Below are 26,503 nucleotides of genomic sequence, written 5' to 3'. Positions count from 1 at the left end.
ATTTCATCACTGTTATGGACTGACTGTGACTGCCCGTCACCCCAATTCCTATGTTGCAGCCCCACCCCTAGTGTGACTGTACTTGCAGATGGGGCCTTCAGGACATAATCAAGGTTAAATGAGGTCATAAGGGTGGGGCCCTAATCCAAGAGGACTAGTATCCTTATAAGAAGAAGAAAAGACACCAGAGAGCAGAGACAGAGGAAAAGCCCCCATGAGGACAGTGAGAAGACGGCCACCTACAAGAAAGGGGAGGACTCACCAGAAACCAACCCTGCTGGCACCTTGATCTTGGACGTCCAGCTTCTAGAACTGTGAGAAAATAAATCTCTGCTGTTTTATAACAAAACACCAGTCTGTGGGATTCTGTTACGGCAGCCCCAGCAGACTAACACCATCACCTTACTCTGTATCACACTGCGTATGAACGAGCTAAATTCGAAGTTCCAAGGAAAGGATTTATGACTTGGCTATATAGGTACAAAACATTTTTTACATTGAAATTAAACTTTTTATAATACAAATAAAAATTTACATATTTTCTAACATAAATATGCAGGAGATTTTTAATTAAAAATAGCCATATGTAAATTGGCTATGAAAACTACAAGAAAAATTTGAAGAATGTTTTGTTGACATTGATAATTTTACACTTGCTTTTCAATTTATGCAATGTTCCTTTGAATTTGATGTTAATAGTACTGAGCTGATAGAAGAATTACTGGATTTACTTAAATGACACCTTTGAATTTCCATACTTTTGCTTCAAGGTGAAAATGATTCTGAAGAACCTGAACCAATTCTGTCAATGTGGATGCAAATATCAAAAAAACACAATTTTTTTTTAACTCTGGTTATTTGAAAACATTTAATTCTGTTTGGAACAACTTGAGAATGTAAGTTTACTTGTCCAACTGTAAATTTTACGAAATCTAAATAAAGATCAAGTATTTCCAATGAAGATTAGCATCCAAATTGAGATGTGACTGTAAATGTGAAATTTATGCAGAACTTACTATGTAAATTTATGCAAAGACTCAGTATGTAAATCTATGTAAAGACTTACTATGTAAATTTATGCAAAGACTTAGTATGTAAATCTATGTAAAGACTTACGATGTAAATTTTTTAATGTAAAATATCTCATTGATTTTATAACATGTTGATTTTATAACATGACTATACACACATTGAATGAAACCTCAGATATACTGGGTTAAATAAACTATATTGTTAAAACTAATTTTACTTATTTTTGTCTTAAAAAATGTCAACTAGAAAAATTTACGTTTATATATGTGGCTTGCATTTATTTCTATTGGACAACACTGTGTTAAATGTTCAGTTAACTTTGTGATAGGGAAGACATGAGCTGGATGACTTTTTTCCATTCCATTTAAACACATTTTCCTTTGTTCCATTATGAAGGTGAGCAAGAGTTTCTGGCAATTGAAGAATGGGGTACTCAGATGGTTCCTTGAGAAACACTCCAGTTGCCAAAAGTTAAATGGGTGAGAGCCACAAGTTTCTCTGAGGAGGCCAGGCGAGTTCCAGAGACAAGAGGTTACCAGTAAAACATGCACAGGACTTAGGAAAAGGGACCTTGAGATGTTTCTTCTTAACAGGGATTCAGTATGGGTTATGTGAGCAGGTTAAGTGCCAACAACCAAAGTTCTTACTTTATCCACTTGCTGGGGAGACACACACACACACTCACTCCCACTGTCTCTTACTCTCTCTCCCCTCCGTTCCCCAACTCTTTAGACCCACAAACATTAAAAGAACCCTGATTAAGACATAAACAAAAAAACAAGAAATCTCTCTCCCAGGCTTCTGACAACCACAAAACAAACCCCAAAGGTCTTCTGAAGAGAAAAATAAATAACCAGAATAGATAAGAGTACGTATGATATGATGCTCACGTCACACAGGAATTGCTGATTCCATTATTATTAAATGAATAAATATTTGTAAGGGCTCCACAGACAACAAAATGAATGAGTCACAAGTCCTCACCCACATGGAGGCCTGGCCTGGTAGGGGAAACACCATATAAACAAAACAATCCTAATAAAAAAGGAAAGATTCTCAAACTCTGTCATATAGGAGACCCCCAACTTACTGTCTGACTGGTTCCTTAATGACAGTTAAAAGTTAAGCAACAATTCCCAACAGGCACATGAAAAGATGCTCAACATCACTAATCTCAGGGAAATGCAAACCAAATCTACAATGACATATCACCTTACACCTGTCAGAATGGCTATAATTATCAAGACAAAAAAACAACAAATGTTAGAGAGGACCTGGAGAAAGGCGAACCTTCACACACTGCTGGAGAGAATGCAAACTAGTGCAGCCACGATGGAAAACAGTATGGAGAGTTCTCAAAAAATTAAAAACAGAAATACCATATGACCCAGCTATCCCACTAGTGGGTATGTATCCAAAGAATTTGAAATCAACAATCCAAAGAGATTTATGCAACCCTACGTTCACTGCAGCATTATTCACAATAGCCGACATGTGGAAGCAACTCAAGTACCCATCAACTGATGATTGGATAAAGAAGATGTGGTGTATATATACAATGGAATATTACTCAGCCATAAAAAGACAAAATCATCCCATTCACAACAACATGGATGGGCCTTGAGGATATTATGTTAAACAAAATAAGCCAGATAGAGAAAGACGAACACTGTATGATTTCACTCGTATATGGAAAATAAACTAACACATGGACAAAGAGAACAGATTAGTGGGGGTGGGGGTTAGCGGGTAGGCATAAGGGGTAAAAGAGTATATATATGGTGACTCACAAATAATAATGTACAACTGAAATTTCACAATGTTATGGCTTCAATAAAAAAAAAGTTACACCACAATAAACAGTACAATGATGGTACCCCTATTTTCTGTAGGTATAATATTATAAATTGGGAGTCTATTCCTGAACAAATATGAAAATAAAGAGAAAAAAGAACAGACATAAATGTTTTTATAAACTTAAGTATCTTGGGGCTGGCCCCATGGCCGAGTGGTTAAGTTCGCGCGCTCCACTTCGGCGGCACAGGGTTCTGTCCGTTTGGATCCTGGGTGCGGACATGGCACTGCTTGTCAGGCCACGCTGAGGCGGCATCCCACATGCCACAAATAGAAGGACCCACAACTAAAATATACAACTGTGTACTGGGGGGACTTTGGGGAGAAAAAGGAAAAACAAAATCTTTTAAAAAATAAATAAATAAACTTAAGTATCTTGATCATACAAGTTCTTTTGGAGTGTTTCCTTCATGGGCTAGCATGGCTGAGGCTTCTTAAAATACTTAAATCTAGTTAAGCACAGAGAGAAGATGACACCTTCTTTTCCGTGAAAACTTACCCAGAGCAAGCGGGAGTGTTCTCTGTTGCTCCAAGAACCTTATTATTTCCTTCCAGTTTACACACCTGGATGATTCTCACTGCCAATTCATTGCACACGAATGCCTCAATCACATAAAGAGGGAGTCAGGCATTTTTCCAAAGACACACGTTCAGTGATCTCTTACTCTCAATTTCAGCTAACTTTTCTGGAAAACTCCGCAAGGTTTCCATATTAGTGCTTATAGCCTTCCCCAAATTTTCTTTAAAAAACTCCAGGTAGGACCAGCCCTGGTGGCCCTGAATCAGTTCCTGGGCACAGACCTACACCACTTGTCTGTCAGTGGCCAAGCTGTGGTGGCAGCTCACATACAAAAAAAAAAAGCAAGATTGGCAGCAATGTCAGCTCAGGGCGAACCTTCCTCAGCAAAAAACCCACCCATCCAATCATCCCTCCAAGCCCACCCGAGCAGTCAAGCCACCCTTTCCTTGCACGAAAACCTCCTTTCTTTGACAATTTACAGATATTGCCCAGACCAAGGTTAATCAACTACTCTGTACAGTAACGTGCCATTGTAATTTGAATTCAGACACCCCATAAAAACAAATCAATAAAAGGCAGATGAGAGCATGGCAAGCATCAGCAAATTCCAAACTATTATATTTTGAATGAAAAACTGTGAACCACCTGGCAAAGCTGATTTTATGTATCCCCAAATAGTCTTCATTCTTTAATATATCATTACAATCCACAACCATATATATGTATGTACGTGTACGTGTGTTCAAAATTCTTGGTCACCCAATAAGAACTGAATACAGTTTGAGAACACCAACAACCAAACCAGTTTATAAAAAATTAACTATACTAAAAATAAATAAAGTGCTTATATATCCGCAGCAGCAGCTAGATCAGCCTCTAAATGATGTCAACTCAAACAGTGCAAGGAAAGAATTATTTCTGGGGGCCAGCCCCGTGACCGAGCGGTTGAGTTCGCGCGCTCTGCTTCAGCGCCCAGGGTTTCACTGGTTCGGATCCTGGGCACGAACATGCCACCGCTTGTCTGGCCAGGCTGAGGCGGCGTCCCACAAAGCACAACCAGAGGCACTCACAACTAGAATCTACAACTATGTACTGGGGGGCTTTGGGGAGAAGAGGAAAAATAAAATCTTTAGGAAAAAAAAAAGAAGCTGCTTGATTTAAAAAAAAAAAATTATTTCTGCCAGTACACACAGTGCTCTTACCAAAAAGGTCTCTCCAGTATTTAAACACTGAGACAGTTGTCAGCAGATACGAGAAGATGTATAGAAGATATGCTTTGTCTACAAAAACCCCTCTTTGTTTTTCTTCTAAACAGTCTTAGAAAGCCATGAGAACTAGTCCACCTTCAACCCTCAAAGACTGGCAGGGCAAGCAGCTATTTGGGTATAATACTATCTAGTAACTTAGTACCAAACCAAATTTAGGCAATCCATGTTGGCTTGCACTAGAATGATTTGCCTTCATCCTCCACATCTCCTGGGAACAGCTAGTAAGTAATTCAACGCAAGAATTTTTGCAACTGTTTTCTAATACTTAATGCTAGGATGAAAACAAGAGGTCATATTAAGTTAACATGACTTCTTTGACCCTCTGAAAAAGCTGATTTCAAACAGTTCCAAATATACGTAAGACTAATAGTTACCCACATAACATCACAAAAGCCATATGGTGATCTCAGTAATATTTAATATGACAATATTTTACTTGGCAACAACGAACCCTACCTATACTGCTATAAAACAACGTAATCTTATCTCTACCAGTACAGGACATTCTCTACCTTCCGATCACTTCTTTGTCTCTGCCTTCTTCCAAATATTTTGTCCCTTAGAACTCCAAAATGTCCCAAAGACTGATGTGGCACTGAGGTGATATCCAAAAGAAATGTATCTTGACAAATTACCAAGTAAGAAGAACGCTACAAGTGGCATACCTATAACATTATCTTCTTAATAACGTTTACTGAAACAACTGTCATGACATGGAACTCAAGTCGGAGTTTATGTTCTAGTTTATTTTCTACAGCTTTCGGGGACATAGACGCTGCTCGCATAGTGTCAGACCGCCAGTGGGACATCTTCATGAGGATCCATTCAAGCAGTAGGGACCGGCACCAGATCTACGACAGGCCTTACACTTCCACCATTCTCTGACAAGTTCAGTTTCTTCACTCACTACATAGACACACAAAACCACACGTAATGGCTAAGCTTGGCTGAGAGCTTATCAGGTTTGAGTCCACGCTTTATATTTAATCTTTTAAAATCAAGACTTAAAATACTGTAATCTGTCCTGATTACTATTTCCATTGTTTCAAAACAACATTCAGTCTCAATGACTTGTATCAACTCAGAAGATTAATCGTTCAAAATAACAATCCAGCAGGATATTTTATTAATGTAGATCCCAAGGAAGCTAATCAAGCCTCAAATAATTATTCTTCTAAAGAGTTGCTAGGAGAGAGAGAAAAAAAAAGAGTTGCTATAAGGAAGAACCTTCATACAGCATTAAGCAGAAATCCTCTTGAAAAGGGGTGGGTGCAGGGCAGAGTCCAACCAGCCAACCAAAGATTCTGTTAGGAAATGTGCTTTTTAGTTCACTTGAAATCTGCCAGGAGTAATAAGCATTTACTGCAAGAGATAATTTCAAGCCAACTTTCTCTTTCTCCTCTTTTCAACAAGGGTTGAAAACTCTCTGCCTGTAGATAACAGAGAGGTAACAGGAGCAGACGGGGCTGTAAAGAAAATGCCAAGCCACTCAGCCCCACTCTGGGAGCCCCGGAACCCCTCTGCCATGGAAAGGGGGCCTGCTGCTACTGTGGCACTCTTGCCAGATCTTTCTCGGTTTTCAAAAACCAGGAAAGGATTTTTACATAAAAATCCATGTTATTTGGAAATGATGGTGATTACTTTGAATTTAAAATACAATGAAGCCCGGCCAACATGGAGAGAGCCAAATAAAACACAAGCACAGGTTCCCCTCTGTCTTCAGGCTGCGGGCTTTTGAGCTCTACTTTAGGTTATGTACAAGGCATCACAGTTAGGAGGGATGGCAGTTAATTTAAAGAGTACAAAATTCATCTAACACCCAGAAGTCACAGTATAAGCTAAAACTAATCATATTCTATCAATTATAAGAAATCTGATTACAATAATTTACTTTAAAGACCTACGGCATTTGAGGGTTGGAAGACAATATCGTTAAGATGACAATACTACTCAAAGTAATCTACTAATTCAATGCAATCCCCATAAAAGTACCAACATCATCTTTTGCAGAAGTTAAAAAAAAAATCCTGGGGCCAGCCTCGTGGTGCAGTGGTTAAGTTTGCACGTTCTACTTTGGCGGCCCGGGGTTTACCAGGTCAGATCCTGGGTGCAGATCAACACACCAGTTGTCAAGCCATGCTGTGGTAGGTGTCCCACATATAAAGTAGAGGAAGATGGGCATGGATGCTAGCTCAGGGCCAGTCTTCCTCAGGAAAAAAAAAAGAAAAAAGAAAAAGAGGAGGATTGGCAGCAGATGTTAGCTCAGGGCTAATCGTCCTCAAAAAAAAAAAATCCTAAAATTCATATGGAATCGCACAATCTAGAAAAAGAATAAAACTGGAAGACTCACATTTCCTGATTTCAAAACTTACTACAAAGCTAAATCAAAACAGTGTGGTACTGGCATAAAAAAACAGACAGGAGAGTTCAGAAATAAACTCTTGCATATATAGTCAAATGATTTTTGACAAGAGCGCCAAGTCCAGTCAATGGGAAAAGGAAAGTCTTTTCAGCAAATATTGCTGGGAAAACTGGATAGTCACCTGCAAACGAATGAAGTTGGACCCTTACCTTAAACCATATACAAAATTAACTCAAAATGGATGAAGATATAAACATTAACTAAAAAGATAAAACTCTTAGAAGAAACCATAAGGAAAAATCTTCACGATGTTTGATTTGGCAATGATTTCTTAGATATGATAGCAAAAGGACAGTCAACAGAAGAAAGAATAGCTAAATTGGACTTCACCAAAATTAAAAACCTTTGTGCATCAAAGGACACTATCAAGAGAGTGAAGACAACCCACAGCATGGGAGAAATATTTGCAAAGTACATATCCAGATTACATAAACAACTCTAACTCAACAACCACCACCAAACAAAACCAAGTCAAAAATGGCCAAGAGACTTGAATAGACATTTCTCCAAAGAAGATATACAAATGGCCAACATGAAAAGATGTTCAACACCACTCATCAATAGAGAAATGCAAATCGAAACCACTTCACACCTACATTAGGATGTCTATTATCCCCCCAAAAAATGGAAACAAGTGTTGGCAAAGATGTGGAGAAATTGCAACCTTTGTGCACTGATGATGCAGCCGCTGTGAAAACAATGTGGCAGTTCTCGAAAAGCTCAACACAGGATTACCACATGACCCAGCAATTCTACTTTTCAGGACATACCCAAAAAAACTGAAAGCAGGAACTGAGACACACGAACAAACAGGCACACCGATGTTCACAGGAGCATTATTCACAACAGCCAAAAGGTGGAAACATCCCAGATGTCCATCAGCAGATGAATGGATAAACAAAATGTGGTCTCTATATCAACAATGGACTATTGTTCAGTTTTAAAAAAGAAATGACACTCTGATACATGAACCTCGAAAACATGTTAAGTGAAATAAACCAGACACAAAAGGACAACTACTGTATGATTTCACTTATATGAGGTATATGGAATAGACAAATTCATAGAGAGGTTTCCAGGGGCCGGGGGGAGGGGAACAGGGAGTTAGTGTTTAATGGGTTGAAAGTTTCTATTTGAGACAGGAAAAGTCCTAGAAATGGATAATGTTGATGGTTGTTTGACATTGTGAATGTACTTAATGTCACTGAGCTGTACACTTAAAAATGGCTAAGGGGCCAGCCTGGTGGCGCAGTGGTTAGGTTCACCAGTTGGGATCCCGGGTGAGGACATGGCACCGCTGGGCAAGCCATGCTGGGCAGGCAGGCATCCCACATATCAAGTGGAGGAAGTATGGGCACAGATGTTAGCTCAGGGCCAGCCTTCCTCAGCAAAAAGAGGAGGATTGGCAGCAGATGTTAGCTCAGGGCTAATCTTCCTCAAAAAAAGCTAAAATGGTCAATTTTATGTTATGTATATTTTACCACACACACACACAAAAAAAAACCTATGGAATGTGAGTTGCACAATGTAGGGAAAGTTTTCTATCTTGTGGCTGACAAGATAAAATATCTAGAATTAAACCCTATAAACAGGATTTTAAAAAAAGATAATCATTAAGATAATCTATTTTAAAAAACTGAAGAAGCGTTGGCTGCCATTTTTCCAACAACACATAAGGCTTACTTCATGTACCATCTTAGGAACTGGACGTTGCCTACAGCTGCGGTGTTACTCTGTCCCAGGGCCCTGCATACAGTAGTTTAACAAATGTGTGCTAACAATGACTCCCAACTGGTTCAGATGGACCAGTTACCACAGGAAGTCTGCAACCTTGAAACAAGTTCTAGCCAAAAGTTCTTTCAAACGTCAATCTGAGATACAACTAAAAAGATAAAAGAGATATCCACTGCATACAGTCTGCAGTAGAGGAAAATCAGAAATATAAAAATACAATTATAAAAGAATGAATTAAATAAATTATAGACTTTTACATATAATATATTCCTGAAAAAAAGGGCAGGTTCAAAAATACAAATGTCATTTGGAGGTTCTGCTAATAGAAAGTTAATAATTTATATGTATCTCAATTGCTCCCAGTGTTTTAGGGAAAAAAATCCTTGAAAACTTAATTCCAGCACTTTACAAACATACCTTAAATTCTCCTACATAATTGAGCCCACTGCACGTTGACCGAAGTGCAAAGACTCTCGACCGAGAATACACCAAGTAAGCACCAACTCCATCAAACCAAGTGCTTCTTATCAATAAAATAAGCACTTCTTTCATTTTTTCACTCATTCTTATGCATGGGGAAAATGCAATCAAACATTCAAATTACAGTTCCAATGCTGCTGCAAATATCCAACCAGTGGGTGACAGGCAGCATGCTCATGCAGTAACCCAAAATGTTTGCGCATCAGCTTTAGTACTCCAAATTCCGAGCATGGAAGGCGACGGAGAGTGATGGATATTGCACAGTTAAAAATTCAGGGGGTTCAAAAGCCCCAAACCATGAAAGGAGATTCAACTAAAGGTGACGCAAAATATTTAATGGCTTGGAAAGTTATTCAATACGTCCAATGGGGGGAAAATAGGTTATAAACAGATACGGGAGAATCCACTCTTTAAAAAAAGAAAGACATACAGAAAACAAGATTGAAAAAATCAGAAAGTTATTTATCTGGATGGCAAATTACAGTTAATTTCTTTCTTTTTTGGGGTTTTTTTGGCTTTACCTATATTTTCTAAGTTTTTCACAATGACCATATATTTCTTCTTTAACACACGATACACACGAAGAGTCACCGTAATAATCACTTGTAAAGAGTCAATGTAGAATCTCACGGTCATTTTCAATGAAAGATTCTAAGAAGCCGCAAACAGGTCCCTGAGACAGCTCACACACATGCAAGTCATGATGCGTGGTCACTATAAATCTAAATTCCATGACCTGATGGTGGTTTGCTAGTGGAGCAGGACTGCCAAACAGAGATTTTTCCCGTTACTTTCTGATTACCAAGAACCATGTACTGCAAATTTCTGCCTAATGTTCACTGTCTGGTAGCCTCCTCCACAGACCTCCGGTGCCCCATGCCAACCTCAACCATCCCTTTCCCAGGACGTGAGCCAGGCCACCTGTCCTACCAGTCAGCACACACTCGAGAGGTTCATCACTTACTGATCAGTAACCCTGGTCAAGTTACTTTATCGACACACACCCTCGTTCCTGCATCTGTCAAATAAGGACAACCACAGTCCTGTCTCAGAGGATTGTTCTAAGGTGTCAATGAATACATGTAAAACACAACACACAGTAACTGCACCATAAATAGAGCTATTATTATTATTACTCCAGTCACCACCAGAATCTGCCACTCTATTCCTGTTTGTGTCTTCTTCTTCCCTAACCACTTAACGTCACAGGTTCTCACTATAAACTCTCAGTAAACATCTACTTTCAAGGGTATTAACTTCCAGTTATGGCCAATTACGTAATTCACACTAACCCTCCTAATGAGGACAACTAGAAAAGCAACATAAAATATCTTAAAAAGCACTTGCTTAAAGGCAGTAGGGACCAAAATAGATAGCGAAGATTTAGCAGGTCAGTATCCAGGGGAGGATGCAGGCCCAGGGAGATGAGTACAGCTTGTCAGGCTATTTCTCCTCTGGGGATGCAGCAAGACTCTAAAGAGTAGCTGAGCAGTGCTTTCGACAGCATGGAAGACTAAAGGAAAATGGACTGGAGTCCAGGGCAGAAGGAAGAGAGGAAAGAAAAGACACTTGGAGAACCTAAAGGTCTGGAGGTGATATCCCACAGCAGGCTGAACCTAGAAAGTAATCCAGAAATTGACAGGACTTCACAGACGCTGCAGCTCAGCTTCCAATCCTCTCAATCCACGAAATGAGAATGAGATCCTGGACTGCTAGTGTCTTCAAGCTCCAGGGAGAAGCAAATCAAGTGCTCTCTGGGTCATAACACCAGCCTAAGCCTCAATTTAATCTATAAGCATCTATGTAAATAAAATGCCTGGCACATAATCAAAAATACTTAACAAGGAGACAAAATAACATGAATGAAAACAAGCAGAAATGGACAATACAAAAAGACCCACACAGCTGCCAGATACTGGAGTTATCAAAGACTTTAAGTATACTTATCATGCTCAAAGACACAAAAGACAAAACTTTAGTATTTCAGCAGTGATCTAGAAACAATTTAGAAAGCCAATTTTAAATTATAAAACTGGGGGCAGCGAGCCGGCCCCCATGGCCAAGTGGTTAAGTTCGCGCACTCCACTTCAGCAGCCCAGGGTTTCAATGGTTCGAATCCTGGGCGCAGACATGACACCACTCATCAAGCCATGCTGAGGCAGCGTCCCACATGCCACAACTAGAAGGACCCACAACTAGAAATACACAGCTTTGTACCAGGGTGCTTTGGGAGAAAAAGGAAAAACAAAATCTTTGAAAAAACAAACAAACAAAAAAAAACTGGGGGCAAGCCCTGTGGCACAGTGGTTAAGTTCAGGGCACTGCACTTTGGTGGCCCGGGTTTGTGGGTTTGGATCCTGGGCACAGACCTACACCACTCATCAGCCATGCTGTAGCAGCAACCCACATATAAAGTGGAGGAAGACTGGCACAGATGTTAGCTCAAGGGCTAACCTGCCTCAGCAACAACAACAAAAAAATCTAAATTATAAAACTGAAAACTACAGTAACTGAAATTAAGAACTCACTGGATGGACTTCATGGTAGATTAGATATAGCCCAAGAAATTATCAGTAAACAGAAACATGAGTCAGAAGAAAATCTATCAAATAAGGCATGGAGAGACATAGAAAATATAGTAACAATGTCTAACGTGTTTGTTTCTGGAGTCCCAGAGAAAAAGAGAGAATTAGACAGAAGTAATATTTAAATAGACAATGGCTGAGAATTTTCTGAAACTGATGAAATATACCAAACTCCAGATTCAAGGAGGTCTACAAGCAGAATACATTCTTTGAAAATCCACAGAGGTATATAATAGTAACATTGCTGAAAACCAGATTCAAAGAGAAAAGCTCAAAAGCAGTCAGAGATAAGGGACACAACACACCTTCAAAGAAGCAACAATTATGCTGACAGCTCATTCCAGTAAGCTATTGATAACATTCAATACCAGGATACTGATAACATTAAATATCAGGAATAGAATAAAATCTTTAAAATAACGAAAAAAAATTCTATTCCCAGTGAATCTATCTTGCAAGAAAGACAAATGAAACATGTTTGGTGAAAGAACATGTCACCAGCCAACCTACGCTTTAGAAAATTCTAAAGTGTGTTTTGGAAGAAAAAATAATTACCCCAGAGGCCAGCCCCCGTGGCCGAGTGTTAAGTTCGCGCACTCTGCTTCGGTGGCCCAGGGTTTCAGCAGTTTGAATCCTGGGCACAGACATGGCACCGCTCACCAGGCCACACTGAAGCGGTGTCCCACATGCCACAACTAGAAGGACCGAGAACTAAAAAAAAATATACAACTCTGTACTGGGGGGATTTGGAGAGAAAAAGCAAAAACAAAAACAAAAATTATCCCAGAAAGAAGGTCCAAGATACAAGAGGCATGAAGAATAAATAACAAAGAGAATATGTAAATCTAAATCAGAGGCTCTCAGTCTTATTGCAAACTTTAATTACCTGAGGAGCTTTTAAGAAACACTAATGCTTGACCTCCTCCATGTGAGACCCTGATATCATCTGTCTGAACTGGAGCCCAGGCAACTGTATTTTGTAAAAGTTCCCCCAATGATATGAGCGTGCCTCCAAAGATGGTAACCACCAATCTAAATTAATTTGACTGTATAAAACGTGGCTTGTATAACGTCTTCCAGGGTTTAAAATGAAATTAACACTTGGCCGGTCCTGTGGCCAAGTGGTTGGGTTCATGCGCTCCGCTTCAGCAGCCCAGAGTTTCACTGGTTCAGATGCTGGGTGTGGACGTGGTGCCACTCATTGGGCCATGTTGGGGCGGCATGCCACATGCCACAACTGGAAGGACCAACAACTGGGATATACAGCTATGCACTGGGGGGATTTGGGGAGAAAAAGCAAAAAAACAAAAGAAAAGAAATTAACATACATAACAACAATGGCAAAAATGCTGAGAGGAGGTTAAACAGAGTTAAAGTGTTCTAAGGTCCTTCTATTGTACAGGAAGACGGTAAGAGTACCAATTAATACAAAACACTGATAAGTGGAAGATACTGAAATATCTAAAGTAACCAGTGAAGAGATAATGAAAGTCTATATAAATACGTTCCAAAGTAATAAGGGAGAGAAGTAAAATAAGCAATTCCAAAAGGATTAAAAAAAAAAAGGAAGATAAATATAGTAAGCTAAGTGTCCATCAATGGATGAATAAAGAAAATACAGTGCTCGTGTGTATGTATACACATACACACACACACAGAGACACACTGGAATATTATTCAGCCATAAAAAAGGAAATCCTGCCATTTGCAACAATGTAGATGAAGCTTGAGGGCATTATGCTAAGTAAAATAACCCAGACAGAAAAAGACAAATACTGTATAATCTCATTTATATGTGGAATCTCAAAAACGCCAAAGTCACAGATACAGAGAACAAGTTGGTGGTTGCCAGAGGCAGGGGGAGGTGGATAGGCAAATGGGTGAAGGTAGTCAAAAGGTACAAACTTTCAGTTATAAAATAAACAAGTCCTGGGGTTGTAACACACAGTGTGAATTGTATATCTGAAAGTTGCTAAGAGAGTAAATCTTAAAAAGTTGTCACCATAAGAAAAAGAAATTTGTAATTATGTGTAGTGATGGATGTCAACTAGACTTATTGTGATCATTTCAAAATATATTCAAATGTTGAATTATTATGTAGTACACTTGAAACTAACAGAATGTTATATGTCATTTATATCTCAATAAAAAAAAAAGAAAAAGAAACAGAATCAGCAGAACAAACAAAAAGCACTACATAAGCCAACATAGATGGAAGTCCAAGAATTTGACAATTACATTAGACACAAATGGACTAAATATTCCAGTTAAAAGACAAATACTGTCTACTAAGTTAACAAAACAAAACCAAAAAACCCATAAACACATTAAAACAAAGATGGAAATATTCGACAAAGTATTGATAAGGCAAAAACACTACTGGAGATAAAGAGGAAAACTGTAACTATGAGAGGTTCAGTTCTTCAGGACGACACAGCAATTTTAAATTTGTATGCACCTATGATAGCCTCAAAATAAGCAAAGCAAAAAACTGTCAGAACTACAAGGAGGAATAAAACACCCAAAATCACAGTGGGAGATTTTTAACACACTTTTCTCAAAAACTAACAGAAAAAAGAGGATTAAAAAAATCATCAAGGGGCCGGCCCGATGGCGCAGTGGTTAAGCGCGCACGTTCTGTTTCAGCGGCCTGCGGTTCACCGGTTCGGATCCCAGGTGTGTACATGACACCGCTTGTCAAGCCATGCTGTGGTAGGCGTCCCATATATAAAGTAGAGGAAGATGGGCATGGATGTTAGCTCAGGGCCAGTCTTCCTCAGCACAAAGAGGAGGACTGGCAGCAGTTGGCTCAGGGATAATCTTGCTCAAAAAAAAAAAGAATAGACATAAAGCACCAGAAGTAACACGTGCAGAATATACAAGCTCTTCATGCACACAATGAAAAATTTACCATAAACTGGGTCAAAAAGTAAGTCTCAACAAATTTCAAGACTGAAATCATACAGATTCTCTGACCACAATGCAGTTAACCTAGAAACAAGTAAATAGACAATCAGATAATCTCCACATATTTGGAAATTAATAATTGTACTTCTAAATTTCCCATGGGTCAAAAATAAAATCACAATGGAAAAATCTACTTTTTTCACTTGAATGATAATGAAATATTATGTATCAAAACTTGTATGTTGTTTAAAGGTACAAGCTTGCAAACAAGAGATCTAATGCACAGCAGAGTGATTATAGTCAACAATGCTGTATTATAAACTTCAAAGCTAAGAGACTAGATCTTAATCATTCTCACCACAAAAAAGAAATTATAATGACATGACATGATGAAAGTATTAGCAGATGTTCCGGTGGTAACGTAGCAATATAGAAACATATCAAATCACACTGCACACCTTAAACTCACACAGTGTTAGCTGTCAATTATAGCTCGATTTTAAAACATAAGTTAATAGAAAGCTAAAAAAAAAACTTGTAAACTGCACCTAAAGTCCTGTTCAGAGGAAAATTTATAGCTTAAAAAAAAACATTATAAAAGAAGAAAGGCTGAAAAAAATTGAATTAAGCAGTCATCTCAAATGGTTAGAAACAGAGCAAACTAAACTAGTAAAAAGAAATAATGAGCAGAAAGCAATAAAACAGAAAATAAACATACAATAGAGAGAATCAACAAACCCCAAAGTTGATGATTTAAAAAGACTAGTAACACTTGGCTTATTAAAATAAATAAATAAAAATAACCAAAGTCAAAAATGAAAAAATGGGGAACATCACTAGAGATTCTACCAACATTACAAAGACCATAAGAAATTATCAACTTCAATCAAAATAATAATTTAAAAAGATGAAATAAATTACTAGAGAAACTTACTCAAACTCACACAAGAAGATATGAATAATCCTACCATCAGTAAATTCAATCTACGATTAGAAACCTTATCACAAAGAAAATCCCAGATGGCTTTACTAGCAAATTTTTCACAACCATTTAAGGAAAAAGATAATGCCAATCTTAAATAAAATATTCCAGAGAATAGAAAAAGAGGCAATGTCCCCTCATCCTAACTCCTTTTAAGAGGCCAGCAACTTTGAAACCAAAATCTGATAAGTATTTATAAAAGAGAAAAATTACAGGTCAAACCCACTTGGGGGCATAGAAGCAAAAACCCTAAACAAAATGTTAGCAAACCAAATCCAGAAAATAATAAACTAGTTTGGTTTACTTCAGGAATATAAAGCTGCTTGCTTACACATTAAAAGAATCAATGTATTTCACACTATCAAAATTAAAGAGAAAAACCATATGATTTTAATAGTTGGAAAAAAATGCTTGGAAAAAAGTTCAATTCATTCATGACAAGAATCTTTGGTGAACTTAGATGAAAAGCGTTCATCCTTAATCTGACAAAGGGTATGCTATCTACAAAAAAAACCACGAGTATCATGAATGGTAAAATATGGTTTCCCTCTGAGATCAGGAGTCAAAGATACCGATTATTAGCATCTCTCTTGGACGTTCTATTGAAGTCCAAGCCAGTGCAGTAACGCAAGAAAAAGAAATAAAAGCTACAAGGATTGGAAGGAAAGAAAGAAAACTGTCACAATTCACAGAATATACTCAAAACTTTTCAAAATTATATATAAATTATTAGAATTAGTACACAAGCTTAGCAAAACTGTTGGATACAAGGTCAATTTGAAATTACCAACTGCATTTTGACAATCACAGCAAAATGACAACCAAAAAACTTTTAAAGATGCCATTTACAATAGTGTTTTTAAAAGTCAGATATCTATAAACAAATCTAAAATAAGATGCATAAGATCACTATGAAAAAGCTGTACAACACTGAGGGAAATCAGAGAGGACCTAAATTAAAGTATATGCCGTGTTTCTGAAGTGGAAGACTCAGTATTAGAAAAATATCGATTTTTCCCCTTCGAATTACAAGCTCAATGCAATCCCATCAAAATGTGAAGTAGTTATTTTAGTTTAAATGTGGCCAATGCACATGGAAAGGAAAGGGTTAAGGTATAGTCAAGGCACTCTTGCAGACAACCAAGGCAGAAGGGCTTGCTCTAGTACATAGGAAACCTTCCGATAAAGTACAGTCGTCAAGATGGTGCAGACCTGGTACAAGGCGAGACGAGAGGTCCACGGATTAGGAACGCCCAGAAACAGACTCGTCCACGTGGAGAGAGTTCTCGCCACGGGAGAACAGAAGGGAAAGAACGACCTCGACAATAACTCGTGCAAGCGGGACAGCCATATGGTATCGGCTAGATATCCATATGGAAAAGGTAAAAGAAAAGACAGATACTTCATAGCTACACAAAAATCACTTCCAAGTAAACTGTAGTTCCAAATGTGAGTCAAAACAACAGGGTCCTAACAGGCCAGACCGGACCGGAGAGTAACTGTATGTCCTCAGGGTAGGAAAAAACTTCTCAAATGGGACACAAAAAGCACCCACCATAATTAAAAACAAAAAACTGATAATTGGACATTAAAATTAAGAACTTCTTCAAGACATCATTAAGAAAGTGAAAAGGCAAGCCAGAGAAGACAGCATAATTTCAAAAACCTCAAAGTGGAAACATCCCAAGGGTCCACTGAAAGCAGGACACACTGGTTTCTTCATACAATGGAACACTATACAGCAATGGGAAGAAACGAACCACAGCCACGCTCAAAACACAAACGACTCTCAGAAACAAGCTTAGTGAGAGAGGTCAGACACTTAAGAATACATCCTGAAGGTTCATTTATATAAAGCTAGAAAACAGGAAAAACTAAACCAGCATGTTCAGGAACGAATGTCTGGGCAGTAAAACCATGAAGAAAGCCAAGAAGTAATTACCATAAAAGTCCGAGTAACAGTTACCAAGGAGCAGTGGGGATGGGAATGCTCTATTTCTTGATCTTGGTGGTGGTCACACAAGTATCTGCTTTATGAAAACACACTGAGCTATAAATTTCTTTTATTTTCTTTTGTGTCCTTTTAAATTTTAAAAAGCTTAGGCTGGCCCAGTGACATAGTGGTTAAGTTCACGCACTCTGCTTCAGCAGCCCGGGGTTTGCGGGTCCGGATCGCAGGCAGAGACCTGCTCATCAAACCATGCTGTGGTGGCATTCCACATATAAAATGGAGAAGAATTAGCACAGATGTTAGCTCAGGGCCAATCTTCCTCAAGCAAAAAAAAAGGGCTGGCAACAGATGTTAGCTCAGGGCCAATCTTGGTGGGGGGGTGCTGTCGGGCTCAAAAATACTCAAGGACTTTCTATGCTGGGTAGGGAGGGCCACAAGGGTGCCTTGCATGCTTGGCATCTTCAAATATCTTAACATTCTTACCTTCTAAAATCATCAGAATAAGCTCAAACAATTAACACTCTGAAACAAAGATTGTTCCAACCTTAAGAGCCTAAGGAAGCTTCTTTGGAATTCAGAGATGAAAGGGGTCTCTCTCAGCATGAAAAAGTGAATGGGAATGCTAAACGACAACTCAAGAGAGGAGCTACTCCTGGAAAGGAAGGTTATCGGGATGGGGGAAGTCCAAATGAGGCCTTTCTACTATAATGTTTTTATTTCCGTATCTCCTTTTAGTTCTTTGAAAAAAGCTAAAGTAAATACAAGAGGTGTTAAAATTTAACAAAACTGGGTGGTGGATACATGAGTATCTTTCATGTTCTTACTATACTACGCTGGAAATAGGCATAATTAAAGGGAATAAAATAAAGTTCTACACTCTTACCAGCTCATTTCTCCAGGTAAAAATTTTGCTTCAGCCTAGGCAAGCCATCTACTCGGTCTTCCAGAAACAGAGTATAAAATATTTGAAAATAGGTATGCTCTTCACCACCACCACTAAAGCCCATGCTTTCTTCTTCTCTAAGCTGAATGTCTCCTTTCTATCTAGTTCATCCATGTTTCGCGTCAAATTTTCCACAGAATGCAGCCATTCTGCTCTGGATGGCAACATCCCTCAGAATGAAGTGCGGGGATGGTAAACAAACACACCGTGTGAGAGGCTCCTCCATGTCCCAAGCTCACCAGCATACCTGGAACTCCCAGATAATTTAAGAAAGAATGACTTCATTATTTTTCTTTCCAGTCAGCCAAGCTATTAGAGAGTCCGAAACGGAGAACACTACTCTTGCAGCAGACATGAAGTTATCTACCCAACCTCCACAGCCCTCTTTTCCAACAGAACCCACCATGAAGTCTAAGCCTGTGACGGCAGTACCATTACCCTGCTAGTGCGCGGTGTAGCTAGAAGCAGCTGATATAATCCTGTCCATAGAATATGACTTGAGGGGTCTTTGCTGGTGGGTTTTGAGAAAGGTTTCTTCACTCTTAAAAGGAGATATACAAGAAGGGAGTCTCTTTGTCCCCTAGACATTATCATATCTGAGCACGTCCTCTGCAACCACCAGAGTCATTCTGCGACCACAAGACGTGTCAGGCTGAGGAAGGCAGAGTAGAAAGCTTGTGGTGAGCTGCTCATTGAGCCAACCCCACAGGCGCCCCTCTCCAAATGCTGATTAACTTGTACCTGGACCACAACCTTATCCCAGACATACTGGTTACTAAACCAACCTCTTCCGAATGCTTGTCTATCAACTAGGACAGGAACTGGAAATCTGGCCCCGGGAGCCTTTCCTTTCCAAATAATCCCACATCTTGGTTTTGGTAAGACTCCCCACATGGCGTCATATATTCTCTACTTGAGTTTTTTTGTCAGAACACAAAGACGAAACAAGCCTACTATTAAAAAAGAGAATTTGCATAGTATATAAAAACGCATTCGAAGTTTTTTAAAATCCATGGAAAATGTAAACAGGCAAAGTGCCCTGTAATCACATTCTTTAAAGATAACCACTGTTAACAGTTTGGCATATATTGGTTCATGATATATTGCAACTTCTATGAAATTAGTTTCTTTTAAAGAAAATATTCATTTCGGGTCTTGGGAGCAGGGAAGATACGCAGACAAATGAAATCTGCAAACAGAAGAGAAACAACGATGAAGCATCCTGATACAGAGGACAGGCACCAACTGCTGGACTTGGAGCAGACACTGCCTCTCCACCCTGGCTCTGCCGCCCGGCCTGCACCCTCGGCCTCCAGCCACGCCCTTTTTAGGGGCGGATAAGAATACCTACTTCTCTGGACTGTTGGGGACTGATACAAGATCACGCACGTAACAATCAAGTTCTGCTGGGTTTTTCGTTTCCTGGAGTTTTGCTTTGTTTTTCTCTACCTGCACATAAGAACCACCTGGGGAGCATTTGAAATGAGAATCCCAGGTGTACTCGATGAGACTCTCGGGGTGGGGCCTAGAAGTCACATGCAAGTGCATTTGTGGAGTAAAAAGCACCATCCATATTTGCTTTTACGACTTCACTGCTTAGCGTCTAACAGAGAACCTCATAACAGTGGTTCAATAAACGCTAGTAGGATGAGTAACAGATGAAAAGTCATATTTTAAAAATAGATTACAGTTATGTTTTAAAAGATTTCATTAAGATGGTCTTCATGATGCTCATGTAAAAAAATTCTCTTAGCAAAAGTAACTACTAGTTCTACTTGATACAAAGGACTGGACCTCATTTCTCTGTGAATGCGCCTACAAGGCTCACTTTCCATCTTAGGCCATAAATCAAGGTACACTATACTAAATTTGATTAAGTGTCCAGGTAATCTAGTTTGTCTTACTAAAAAACAAGTCATGAAAATTGGATTATGGCAATTTCGAATTCTCTCTCAAATAGCCTCCTCCATAGAAACTACAATCACGGTACTAAGATTTATCCCTACTTTTTATCACAAAAAGAAAACTTTACTTTCTTTCAGTAATTCATTTTAGGACAATTCAAAATAATAATTGTTAGGTGCAAGCTTCAATATGCAACATATGCCACTTTTATAAAATGTATGCACCTGTTAGCTTAGATCTAGAAAAATAAACACCACCAAAATGTTTACAAGGGAGGTTTCCCTGGATAAAATGATTTCAGATTATTTTTCATTTCTTACTGTCTATACGTACTTTATTTTTACAATGAATAGGCACTAGCTATGTAATTCTGATGTTATTTTAAAAAGAAAATGCAGGGGTGAGCCCTGTGACACAGCAGTTAAGTTCATGCACTCCACTTCAGCAACCCGGGGTTTGCAGGTTCGGATACTGGGTGTAGACCTACATAATGCTTATCAAGCCATGCTGCAGAAGGCGTCCCACATATAAAATAGAGGAAGATGGGCATGGATGTTAGCTCAGGGCCAATCTTCCTCAGCAAAAAAAAAAAAAAAAAAAAAAGAGGATTAGCAGCAATGTTAGCTCAGAGCTAATCTTCCCAAAAAAAGAGAAAGAGGAAAAAAATAAAAAGAAAATGCAAAAGCCTGAGAATTCAGTAAGAGTGAATACTATAATTAAAAGATCGTGAAATGGGGGCTGGCCCCGTGGCTGAGTGGTTAAGTTCGCGCCCTCCGCTGCAGGCGGCCCAGTGTTTCGTTGGTTCGAATCCTGGGCACGGACATGGCACTGCTCATCAAACCACGCTGAGGCAGCGTCCCACATGCCACAACTAGAAAGACCCACAACGAAGAATATACAACTATGTACCGGGGGGCTTTTGGGAGAAAAAGGAAAAAATAAAATCAAAAAAAAAAAAAAAGATCATGAAATGTTTCTAAGTTTTGATTTTCCAAAGTCCAAACAATATCAGGTAAGTTAAAAATCTGGGTTTTATACTTGGAAAATATTCACATATTACTGCCAGAATAGTAAAGCTCTTTAGCTTTAAAAACAACCATGTTTGGGGCCGGCCCGGTGGCCCAGGCCAAGAGGTTAAGTTTGCACACTCTGCTTCAGCGGCCCAAGGTTTCACTGGTTCGGATCCTGGGCTCATCAGGCCACGCTGAGGCAGCATCCCACAGACCACAACTAGAGGGACCTACAACTGAAATATACAACTATGTACTGGGGGGATTTGGGGAGAAAAAGCAGAAAAAAAATTTTTTAAAAAGAAGATTGTCAACAGTTGTTAGCTCAGGTGCCAATCTTTAAAATAAACAATTAAATTTTAAAAAGTAAAAAAAACAACCATGTTTTCAAATGCTATAAAGGACATTATTGGGTCAACTGACAAACTGGAATACAAAGAGCATATCTGATCAAAGTATTCTAGGGGGCCGGCTCCGTGGCCCACTGGTTAAGTTCGTGCGCTCCGCTGCGGCGGCCCAGGGTTCGGATCCTGGGCGCGGACATGGCACTGCTCGTCAGGCCACGTTGAGGCGGCGTCCCACATCCCACAACTAGAAGGATCTGCAACTAAGATATACAACTGTGTACGGGGGCGGTTGGGGGAGATAAAGCAGGAAAAAAAAAAAGATTGGCAACAGTTGTTAGCCCAGGTGCCAATCTTTAAAAAAAAAAAAAAGTATTCTATGGATGTTAAATTTCCTTGTTGATAACTGTGCTAAAGTTATGTAAGACAATGTCCTTGGTTCTTAGGAAATACAGATTGAACTTTCCAGGGGTAAAGGGGCACGATGCATAGCAACTTACTCTCAAAGCTCAGCAAAAAATACACAATAATAGAATGAATGAGAAAGAAAATGCTGACTAGCAGAAATGATAACAATTGGTAAATCTAGGTAAAGGGTATGAGAGTTGTTGGTACAATTTTTGCAATTTTTTGTAAGCTTGAAATTACTTCTATATAAAATTTTTAATTGAAAACAGTAACACAAAAAATATTCAAAAATCATCCTGAAAACATTTAAAATCATGCTGGACCAACTTCAAGCAAGAAATTAGTACTATCCAGGAAAAATATATGAGCCATGTATGTAGTATTTTCTAGTAGCCACATTAAAATTAAAAGAAACAGGTGAAAATAATTTTTATATTTTACTTAGCCAATATGTAAAATATTATTTCAGTGTAATCAATATAAAAATTGAGATGTTTTACAACTTTTTCATACTACGTCTTCAAAATCTGGTGTGCATTTTACACTTCCAGTAATCTCAATTCAGAGGCTTAATTTTCAGAGGAAATTCTTGATCTGTACTTAGATTTTATAAAACGCACAGTTAAAAAAGTAGATTCACATGACCAAGTTGTTTCAAACACAGTTGTTTGCCAATCACTGAATAGAATATTAGTTTTTAAACATAAAGGTAAAGTTAATTAAAATTAAATAAAGTGGAAAATTTATTCCTCAATCACACTAGCCATAACGCAAGCTCAGCAGCCACATGTGGCTACACTATTGGACAGTCCAGCTTTACACAACGAAAACAAATTTCCTCTGAAAGGAGGACTTGATTGATAAAACTTAGTTTGTCATATTTATCAAAAGGTTTTTAACAGTTATGATAAAATAACGACTGATGTTCCCATCAGAAGCGCTGGCATCTCTCCAAGTCATAAGCACACATTCGCTACACCATGCCACTCAGAAATACCAACACAAAGCCTCAGTTGTCACACTGTGAGTTTCTTCAAAACTAGCTACTGAATGGCCAACTCACTTTTTAAATGTGGCAGAATTAAGTTCTGCCTCTCAGAAGCCTGGACATCCACTGTACAGAGTGCAGAGCTTCTGCACAAATACTGTCTGATAATCCTAAACGGGAGCATCCACACAACAGAACTCCTCTTGGATTTAAAAGAGGAAGTGACCCTAAGTACAGAGGTGGTATATTTTTTCTTTTTAAACAGGTGTAAGAGATTAATTCAGTCAACACCAAGCAACACTAAAGATTCGCCAATCAATAATTCTGTGCCAAGCAACCTGATCAGGGATTTGGCTAGAATCCCATGGGCTAATCTCAGTAAGGACCTTCCCAAAGACAATCCTGATTTAGGGCGTTCTCATCTAAATTAAGGCTTAGGCAGTCCTTTGCCTGAAAGCAAATAAACACCACCAAATTATATACGTATGAATAAATTTCTGTCTGCTTGACAAAAAGAAAACCTACTTGAAAGATAATTTAGTAAGTGTGGGCAAAAATATAGTTCTAAAGAACAGATGTTACCATAAAACAGCATTTAAAAAACATTTTAGGAAAATGTCTAATTCCTACTTTCTGTCTAGCCAGAATTTTGAGTTGAACAATGCTGTGTGCAACAAATTTAATCCACAACAACTAATTCTGATATTGTTAGTTTTTTTCTCTGCAGGCACACGTGTTATTTTTCTTAACCCTGAAAGGAAGAAGTTCATTAAAATTGATGAATCCTTTATTGCGAATTCACCAGTGCCTGAAATTACTCATACCCCTGGGAAGCAAGGTAAAAGAGTGTGAACAACGGTTTTTGACAGCCTGACCTAAGAGGTAAATTCTATATTCCATACAAAATCCTTTTTTCCCTCCCCCTCCCATCCCACTGATCTAGTCTGCTTTCATGAGACATCATATGGGGAAGCACAGACACAAATCTAGCCATTGTGTGCAAAGTAAAATAACCATACTCTAAAGCATGTGTATATAAACGTTAACTATTTCTATTTAAAACTTCCTTTTTTCCCCTAAGAAATCATAAAGCTTTAATCAGGATGAATAAAAATGTTTTAAGCAGTTCCATCGGAGAAGGTTTGTTCCTGATTAGATGTGTTTTGCCCGTGGAAATGTTTAATCATTCTTGTAGAGGAACATTCTAACTCGAGGTTTTTATTAGAAACTTCTTGCTCAATGCCTATGTAATCAAACCCAGTCTCACTTCTCTCTGAAATTAGCTAAATACGCAGAAATTCATTGTAATTTTAAAAACAGTGAAGAGGGAAAAGAAATAAACTACACCAGAAACACGCATTCCAGTCCGACAGTTCCAGCACTATTTCGAGAAGGCAAGTAAAAATAAAGTCCCAGGTCTCCCTCAGGAACAGAACCGTTTCCACGAAGCTGCAGCGTCCACACCGCGCCGCAGCACCCACCCTGACCCAGCAACCCTGGAATCACCCACAAATCCGGGCCACTTAACCGCCTCGCAGCACAAAGATGTTTACGGAGTTATCAAGATGCAGGACTACTAAATTCTGACACCAAAACAGCACGATTAAACTAAAGTTTTTACAACGTATTCACGGGTACCTTCTCTACTCACTGAACCTCACACCACCAGAGAAGGGTCCCCCTTGTTTATGAGACTTAGGCAAACAGCTATATTTAACAATTCCTCTCAAGGGCCCGATGCCAGAGCGGTGGATCTATTCGAGAGGGAGGCACAGAGGAAGCAGAAGGCACACCCGCTGCTTGGTGCAAGAGCATTCTCACCCCGCAGCCAAAGACGCGCTCGCCCGGGCAGCACCGCCGCACTTTCCAAGGGCCAAACCGGGAAACCCGCATCCCCACAGCCAAGCCTACGCTGCCAACAAAGACCGCATCTGCTGCTTCCCGGCGGGAAGCCCCACCACCCTACGCGGGAAGCGCGCTGCCCGCTTTGGCCCGGGGCCTGGGGTCTGCGCGGGGCCGCCCCGGAGGGAGCTCGACCGCCGGCGAGGCCGCAGGGCGCACGGCAGAGGCTCGCATTGTCCGGGGGCAGGGCGGGGTGGGCGTCTGGGCCGCGCGTGGCCCCCAAAGGATGTGGCGGTGCCGTGGCTGGGACGGTGGCTGGGGCGGCCCGCCGCCCCCGCGCCCCGCAGCCCCGATGCCTTTCATTTGGCCTCTGCGGCGGCGGAGGCAGCCCGACCTCCAGCGCTAAGCACTGCGCATAGCAGGGGCGGGCGGGCGGGGGAGGGCGCGCCAGACCCGCCGCAGCGCAGACCACCCCCACCGCCCCCCGCGCCGGCCCCCAGCGGCCAGTCCAGGACCCCGCCGCCCGCCCGCTCGCAGGCCGCGCGCCCTCGGCGGGCGGTGGAGACTGCGCTCGGGCGCTCGCCCGGTCCCCACCTCGATGTAGCCGGCCAGCGCCGCAGCGGGCGCTGTGAGCCCGAGCAGCAGCAGGACCAGGAGTCTGCCCGTGGCCGCGGCGGCCGCGGTCCCGGGGGCCGCCATCCCTCGTCGGGTCGCTCTAGCGCTCAGCTCCCAAGCTCTCACACTCCAACTGACTAGCTTTCCCCACCGCGACCCAGAAGCATCTGAAGCCCGTTCGCCGCCGCCCCGGGGGGTTTTACACCAACCGGAACTGACTTCATAAAACCACGCCCTACTTCTCCGCCGCCCAATGCCGGCCCGCAGGGCCGACCCAAGACACCGCCCCTTGTTCAGCCCAGACCCAATCAGGGGATGGCAGAGGTCGCACCTCCGCCCGCCCTAGCCGCACGCCCCGCCAGGCCCCGCCCCCGGCCGCGGACGGCCCCGCCCCCGCCCCTGCCCGGGAGCCAGCGGCCGCGGGACTCGGGGCGTGCGCGGAGGGTCGGGGGCCGCGCCTGGGCCGGCGGGGCTCGCTGCGGCCTCCCGCCCCGAGTGCGCTTATCTGCCGGCGCTGCGCCCGTCGGTCGGCCTGCTGCCTCCAGATACCGGCTCGCCCCGCTCCCCCGCCCCTGCGGGGTATTTTTCAGATTCCTTTGGGTACCGCCCCTATTTGGTTCTGAAAATGGTTTTATTAAAAACAATTTTGAAACAAACAAAACAGGATGAATTGTTCCGAGTCCAGGCAGGTCTGCCGAAGGCCCTCCCCCGAG

General features: G+C 40.6%; 1 protein-coding gene across 8 annotated transcripts in view; it reads right to left on the bottom strand.

The window, feature by feature from the left end:
* Positions 1-26,101, bottom strand: part of APLP2 (amyloid beta precursor like protein 2) — a 74,279-nt gene extending 48,178 nt beyond the window's left edge. Inside the window, exon 1 of one of the 8 annotated variants that reach the window (XM_070623447.1) lies at positions 25,770-26,101. In XM_070623447.1, the coding sequence (XP_070479548.1) occupies positions 25,770-25,874 (105 nt within the window). In that variant the 5' untranslated portion in view covers positions 25,875-26,101. The remainder of the gene's footprint in view (positions 1-25,769) is intronic. The other 7 variants (XM_070623445.1, XM_070623448.1, XM_070623446.1 and 4 more) reach the window with 7 other exon arrangements.
* Between the last annotated feature and the right edge of the window lie 402 nt (positions 26,102-26,503).

This window comes from Equus przewalskii, chromosome 6, assembly GCF_037783145.1.
Source record: "Equus przewalskii isolate Varuska chromosome 6, EquPr2, whole genome shotgun sequence".
NCBI classification, from domain to species: Eukaryota; Metazoa; Chordata; class Mammalia; order Perissodactyla; family Equidae; genus Equus; species Equus przewalskii.
The sequence above is the reverse complement of the archived record's forward strand: the minus strand, read 5'-3'. Positions and strand labels throughout refer to the sequence as shown.